Source organism: Electrophorus electricus, chromosome 9 (assembly GCF_013358815.1).
Source record: "Electrophorus electricus isolate fEleEle1 chromosome 9, fEleEle1.pri, whole genome shotgun sequence".
NCBI classification, from domain to species: Eukaryota; Metazoa; Chordata; class Actinopteri; order Gymnotiformes; family Gymnotidae; genus Electrophorus; species Electrophorus electricus.
The window spans coordinates 11,909,530-11,917,029 of record NC_049543.1 but is presented as its reverse complement, the minus strand read 5'-3'; the positions used below and the strand labels follow the sequence as shown (position 1 = coordinate 11,917,029).

Sequence of the window (7,500 nt, the reverse complement as noted above, 5' to 3'; positions counted from 1 at the left end):
AAAAGCCATTATTGTCATTAAAGGGGGAGATTAGCTACACACAGAGGTGGCAGACACACACACACACACACACACACTGTCTGGTCTGTCTCCACTACCTGTGGCACACACACACACACACACACACACACACACACTGTCTGGTCTGTCTCCACTACCTGTGGCTCTGTGTGGACTGTCTGGTCTGTCTTCACCATCTGTGGCTCTGTGTGGACTATCTGGTCTGTCTTCACCATCTGTGGCTCTGTGTGGACTATCTGGTCTGTCTCCACCATCTGTGGCTCTGTGTGGACTATCTGGTCTGTCTCCACCATCTGTGGCTCTGTGTGGACTATCTGGTCTGTCTCCACCATCTGTGGCTCTGTGTGGACTATCTGGTCTGTCTTCACCATCTGTGGCTCTGTGTGGACTATCTGGTCTGTCTTCACCATCTGTGGCTCTGTGTGGACTATCTGGTCTGTCTCCACCATCTGTGGCTCTGTGTGGACTGTCTGGTCTGTCTCTACCATCTGTGGCTGATCAGGTCATTTGTGCCACTGGGTGTTGGATCTTCTTAAAGCTTCTCAGCGTAAGGATTAGTGATTTCATGTTATCAGAGTGAGTGGCACTGCTACCATGACGACAGGAGGACCAGTCCTGCACCAGTCCTGCACTGGTACTGGCTACAGTGCCTCTGATCCCTGCCTACCAGCCTTGGTCTCTCTCTCTCTCTCTCTCTCTCTCTCTCTCTCTCTCTCTCCCTCTGTCTCTGTGCATTTGTGTAGTTAATCATGCAGTTAGATTTTTGACACTCTGTCTTGCATGTAAAGATCTGGTGGCAGACACACACACACCTCACAGAACATATTCTGACTTCACACTTCCTGTAGGCCTGTGACGGGGTTAGAGAGGAGGGGGAGGGGTCTGTGTGAGTGGGAGGGGACATTGATCCTATTGGCTGGCTGGAGAAACAAACATTTACTGCCTGATAATCAAACCATACAGAACGGCAGTTAAAAAGATCACACACGCATACTGACACTGTCACTCTGAAGACATCTCAGACCTCCACGATCAGCCTATGGACATACACGCACACACATGCACACACGCGCACACACACACACACAGATACAAGGAGTGACACAGTGCTGTGGATGAGCTTCCGTGGTGACACGAATCCTCTAACACCACACGAATCCTCTAACACCACACAAATCCTTGGGAACACCACACGAATCCTCCAGAACACCACATGAGTCCTCTAATACCACACAAATCCTCCAGAACACCACACGAATTCTCTAACACCACACGAATTGTCCAGAACCCACCGCTATCAGTTTGACCAGTGCAGGAGTAAGTACAGCTTCACCCTAATCAGCACTGCTGCTCCAGTTACACACTAGTCACACCAGTCACCTGTTTGATCAGCTTCCTGAGTATGACCCCTCTCTCGCTCTCTCTCTCTCTCTCTCTCTCTCTCTCTCACACACACACACACACACACACACACACACACACACACACACACAGGTCAGATTTGTGATTTGTGAATCTGTAAAATCTTCTGTCATGATATCTTAGAGAAATACATCCACATACAGTGTTGGTTAAGACTGTGTGTGGGTGTGTGGGCACGTGTGTGTGTTACAGGCAGTGGTTAGAACTGGGTGTTAGGACTGTGTGTGTGTGGATGCTTGTGTGTGTTACAGGCATTGGTAAGGACTGGGTCTTCAGTGTGTGTGTGTTCAGTCTGAGTGTTTTGGTCTCATTTACTTATTCAGTTGTCCATCTCTGTCTGTCTCAGACCTCTTGCACTGTAATAAACATCCCCGTGTCAATAGTCTGGTGGAGTGATTGTCTGTGTGTGTGTGTGTTGGCTGGAATTATTCTCTGATTGTCTGAGTGTATGTGTGTGTGTGTTGGCTGGCATGATTGAGTGTGAATGAATGTGTTAGAATACAGAGCATTACAAAGAGCCTCATGAGATGTGTGTGTGTGGGTGAGAGGGTGTGTGTGTGGGGGGGGTGAATGTGTGTGGGTGAGAGTGTATGTGTGTGTGGGTGGGTGAGTGAGAGTGTGTGTGTGTGTGTGTGTGTGTGTGTGGGTGGGTGAGTGTGTGTGGGGGTGGGTGGGTGGGTGAGTGTGTATGTGGGGGGGGGTGGGTAAGAGGGTGAGTGTGTGTGGGGGTGGGTGGGTGGGTGAGTGTGTGTGTATGTGGGGGGGGTGGGTGGGTAAGAGGGTGAGTGTGTGTGGGGGTGGGTGGGTGGGTAAGAGGGTGTGTGTGTGTGGGTGAGAGTGTGTGTGTGTGTGGGTGAGAGTGTGTGTCTGGGTGGGTGAGTGAGAGTGTGTGTGTGTGGGTGGGTGAGAGGGTGTGTGTGTGTGTGTGTGTGTGTGTGGGTGAGAGTGTTTGTGTGTATGTGGGTGTGTGGGTGAGAGTGTGTGTGTGTGTAAATCACTCACTCTCTTTCTCTCTTACTGTAGTCCTGAAGACTGTAAGGAAGTCAATTATCAAATGAGTAAAATGCTTGTTATGCACCAGAAATAATCGTATGTGAGAGTGTGTGTGAGAGAGTGGTAGATCATTCCTACTCATCTCAGATGTGTGTGGAGTGGATTAAAGAAGAAGAAACAAACACACACACACTCACACCCACCCACGCACCCCCACACACACACTCACCGACACACACACACTCTCACCCGCACACCCACGCACGCACCTCCCCACACACACACACTCTCACCCACACACACACACACACACACTTAATTTGATTTATCCAGCTCTATATTTACAACAAATTTAAAATTGTACTTTGTACTTTTCATTTCTTATTATCTCATCACAGTTAAACTGTCGTGTTATTTCATATCAACAACAATAATAATATAACTACAACAATACTCCTATTACAATAATAATAATAATAATAATAATAATAATAAAAATAACGACAAAAATACTCCTATTACCATAATAATAATAATAATAATAATAATAATAATAATAATAATAATAATCACAACAATACTCCTATTACCAAAAATAATAGTAGTAATAATAATAATAATAATAATCATCATCATCATCATCAGATTAAAAAAAACAAAATGCTAATATGAAGAAACTATATAAAATTTTCTTAGTTTGTTATTCCAACCTTTTAGTCATTTTAATTCAGAAACTCTTAATTCATCAACTCCATTATGGTGTCTGATTTTTCTCAGTGTGTGTGTGTGTGTGTGTGTGTGTTCTGCGCAGGAGCCGACCTCTTCTCTAACTGAGGTGTGTGTGTGTGTGTGTGTGTGTTCTGCACAGGAGCCGACCTCTTCTCTAACTGAGGTGTGTGTGTGTGTGTGTGTGTGTGTGTTCTGCGCAGGAGCCGACCTCTTCTCTGAGGTGTGTGTGTGTGTGTTCTGCGCAGGAGCCGACCTCTTCTCTGAGGTGTGTGTGTGTGTGTTCTGCGCAGGAGCCAACCTCTTTTCTAACTGAGGTGTGTGTGTGTGTGTGTGTTCTGCGCAGGAGCCGACCTCTTCTCTAACTGAGGTGTGTGTGTGTGTGTGTGTGTGTGTGTGTGTGTGTGTGTGTGTGTTCTGCGCAGGAGCCAACCTCTTCTCTAACTGAGGTGTGTGTGTGTGTGTCTTCTGCGCAGGAGCCGACCTCTTCTCTAACTGAGGTGTGTGTGTGTGTGTGTGTGTGTGTGTGTGTGTGTGTGTGTGTGTGTTCTGCGCAGGAGCCAACCTCTTCTCTAACTGAGGTGTGTGTGTGTGTGTGTGTTCTGTGCAGGAGCTGACCTCTTCTCTAACTGAGGTGTGTGTGTGTGTGTGTGTGTTCTGCGCAGGAGCCAACCTCTTCTCTAACTGAGGTGTAGGTGTGTGTGTGTGTGTGTGTGTGTGTGTGTGTGTGTGTGTTCTGCGCAGGAGCCGACCTCTTCTCTAACTGAGGTGTGTGTGTGTGTGTGTGTGTGTGTGTGTGTGTGTGTGTGTGTGTGTGTGTTCTGCGCAGGAGCCAACCTCTTCTCTAACTGAGGTGTGTGTGTGTGTGTGTTCTGTGCAGGAGCTGACCTCTTCTCTAACTGAGGTGTGTGTGTGTGTGTGTGTGTGTTCTGTGCAGGAGCTGACCTCTTCTCTAACTGAGGTGTGTGTGTGTGTGTGTGTGTGTTCTGTGCAGGAGCCGACCTCTTCTCTAACTGAGGTGTGTGTGTGGGTGTGTGTGTGTGTTCTGCGCAGGAGCTGACCTCTTCTCTAACTGAGGTGTGTGTGTGTGTGTGTGTGTTCTGTGCAGGAGCTGACCTCTTCTCTAACTGAGGTGTGTGTGTGTGTGTGTGTTCTGTGCAGGAGCTGACCTCTTCTCTAACTGAGGTGTGTGTGTGTGTGTGTGTGTGTGTGTGTGTGTGTGTGTGTGTGTGTGTGTGTGTGTGTGTGTGTGTGTGTGTGTTCTGTGCAGGAGCTGACCTCTTCTCTAACTGAGGTGTGTGTGTGTGTGTGTGTGTGTGTGTGTGTGTTCTGTGCAGGAGCCGACCTCTTCTCTAACTGAGGTGTGTGTGTGTGTGTGTGTGTGTGTGTGTGTGTGTGTGTGTGTGTGTGTGTGTGTGTGAGTGTTCATTCTGTGCAGGAGCTGACCTCTTCTCTAACTGAGGTGTGTGTGTGTGTGTGTGTGTGTGTGTGTGTGTGTGTGTGTGTGTGTGTGTGTGTGTGTGTGTGTGTGTTCTGTGCAGGAGCTGACCTCTTCTCTAACTGAGGTGTGTGTGTGTGTGTGTGTGTGTGTGTGTGTGTGTGTGTGTGTGTGTGTGTGTGTTCTGTGCAGGAGCTGACCTCTTCTCTAACTGAGGTGTGTGTGTGTGTGTGTGTGTGTGTGTGTGTGTGTGTGTGTGTGTGTGTGTGTGTGTGTGTGTGTTCTGTGCAGGAGCTGACCTCTTCTCTAACTGCACGGAGGAGTGTAAGGCTCTCGGTCACTCTGACCGCTGTTGGATGCCTTCATTCGTGCCCGGCGACGGTCGCCAAGGCGCAGATTATCGCAGCAACCTGCACGTGCCTGGGATGGATGCGGTGCCGGACAGTGAGGTACAGGCGGGCGTAGCGGGTGTAGCGGGCGTAGCGGACCGCTTATTCTCCACATTCGGCAAAGACAAGTCACACCCCGAGCCTCCTTCCCTCCTAACGGCGGGCGGAGCTCCCTACAAGCCCTCCTACCTGTGTGAGTATTCAGCCCCGCCTCCCCGCTGCTGAGCCCCGCCCCAGCCCCGCCCCAGCCCCGCCCAGCAGTGTCCCTCTCCACGGCAACGGCAGGATCTGTGTCTGTGTACACGCATATCTATATTTTGTAATGTAAACTACTCACTACATCCAACCAATCAGATTCTGGCTTCCTCTTTATCTCCAATGTTCACCTCCCAAAAATCATCAATAACGATCTTAAATTGATTAATTGATGAAGAGTGTGTTAATAATTAATAAAGAGCTTATTTTGGTTTGAAATTCTGGAGTACTGTTTCCGAGTTTTTGAAACCCCTCCCCCCACATTTCCCTGCATACACGAGCAGAGGCATGTCCTATCAGATCCATCCTGATTGGTTAAAGGGGTTCTGCGTAATTGGCTAACTCTGCCAGCGTGACAGACTCATGGTGTTGTGACTTTTGCTTCTGCTGAAATACGACGCCTCCTGCACGTGACCCGTTCATCACACACGCACTCACAGACACAACACACGCTTGAGCACAGGCATGACGCACACAGCAGGCATGACGGCATGTGTGGTAGTGTGTGGCTGGCGTGGTAGCATGTTGCTAGGGTGGTGAGAACACCTTGTACGTGTGAAAGCACTACAGAGGCCTTGAGACTCTCAGAGCTGGAGGTAGTTTAGTACTTACAAAAAGTGTACAAGGTTTTCTTAAAGCAGCATGAGTGTGTGTGTGTGTGTGTGTCAGTCATATCTATATCTGCACTGCCTATTAGTGCCGTGCTAACACCATTCTGTGTGTTTTAGAGATCATGTTTAACTCAGACAGATAATGTACAGACTTGTTAAATGAACTGATGAGAGTGTGTGTGTGTGTGTGTGTGTGTGTGTGTGTGTGTGTGTGTGTGTGTGTGTGTGTGTGTGTATATATACACACAGACCCACACCCCCCCACATTCAGCTTTAAAAAGTGTTTTTCTGACAGATTGACATTTAACAGTGTTTGCATTCTATTACTGAGTTTGTGTGTGCATGCTCATCACACCAACACACACTCTTCACACACTCATTACAACCAAGACACACTCATCACAACTAACACACACTCTTCACACCACTACACACTCATCACATACTCATCACACCAACACACACTCATCACACCAACAAACACATCACATCAACACACACTCATCACACACTCATCACAAGAACAAACACATCACACCACCACACAATCACATCATCACACACTCATCACACCAACACACTCTCATCACAACAACAGTACCCCCCACCCCCCCGACATGTTCCTCCCCCTGCTCCCTCTCAGGTTCCTCCCCCTGCTCCCTGCTGCTGCATTGTGGGTAGATGCCTGAGCTGAACGGTGAATGAATTGTGCTTTGCGCCAGTAAAAGCCCCTCCCTCTCTCTCCCTCCCTCTCTCTCTCCTTCTCTCCCTCTCTCTCCCCCTCTCTCTCTCTGTCTTATAGCACGTAACAGGATTTCCTAGCACATTCCAGCTGGACATGTCGGAGACGTCGTGATCAGAGACGTTGTGATCTTTGCACAGTAAAGCAAGTGGCCAAAAGCATCCTGGACATTTGTTTTCTTCTTTCTTTCGTTCTTTTCTCTCTCCTCCGTTGTCGTGGGTTTTACGCCACACTGTTGCTCCATGGCAGATGCAGCAGGTCCCGCGGGAGATAAGCTGCCTTTAGGACCCAGAGGAGACCCTTCAGGACCGACAGAGGAACCAGCAAGACACTCAAGGAGAGGGAGAATTCGAGGAGTTGAGCGCGAAGGGTTAAATGGAACAAAAGACACCAATGGGGGACGGTTTCTGAGACACGGACATATGTCTCTGTTTCTCTCTCCCTCCATCTCTCTCCCTCCATCTCTCTCTCCTTCCATCTCTCTCTCCTTCCATCTCTCTCTCCCTCCATCTCTCTCTCCCTCCATCTCTCTCTATATATATATATCTCTCCCTCTCCCTCTCTCTCTCTCTCTCTCTCTATCTCTCTCCCTCCATCTCTCTCTCCTTCCATCTCTCTCTCCCTCTCTCTCCCTCCCTCCATCTCTCTCTCCTTCCATCTCTCTCTACATATATATATCTCTCCCTCTCCCTCTCCCTCTCTCTCATTCTGTCACTTTCTGTAGTTGGCCTTTGTCTACAGACAACTGTAAAACGTTCCACAACTCTGAGCCCTTTAGCTGTCTTATACACATACACACACACACACACACACACACACACACACATGCGTGCACTCACACTCACGCACACACGCACACGTACGCACACACATGCACGCACACACACACACACGCACGCACGC

At 48.6% G+C, this 7,500-nt stretch overlaps 1 protein-coding gene across 2 annotated transcripts in view; it reads left to right on the top strand.

Annotated features, from left to right (window-relative positions):
* Nucleotides 1-7,097, top strand: part of pcdh10a (protocadherin 10a) — an 18,820-nt gene extending 11,723 nt beyond the window's left edge. The window contains exons 4-6 of one of the 2 annotated variants that reach the window (XM_035530165.1): nt 4,892-5,049; nt 6,658-6,741; nt 6,847-6,866. In XM_035530165.1, coding sequence (XP_035386058.1) covers nt 4,892-5,049; nt 6,658-6,711 — 212 coding nt within the window. In that variant the 3' untranslated portion in view covers nt 6,712-6,741; nt 6,847-6,866. Of the gene's footprint in view, nt 1-4,891; nt 5,050-6,657 lie in introns of both variants that reach the window. The other variant, XM_035530164.1, reaches the window with a different exon arrangement.
* The last annotated feature ends 403 nt before the right edge of the window (nt 7,098-7,500 follow it).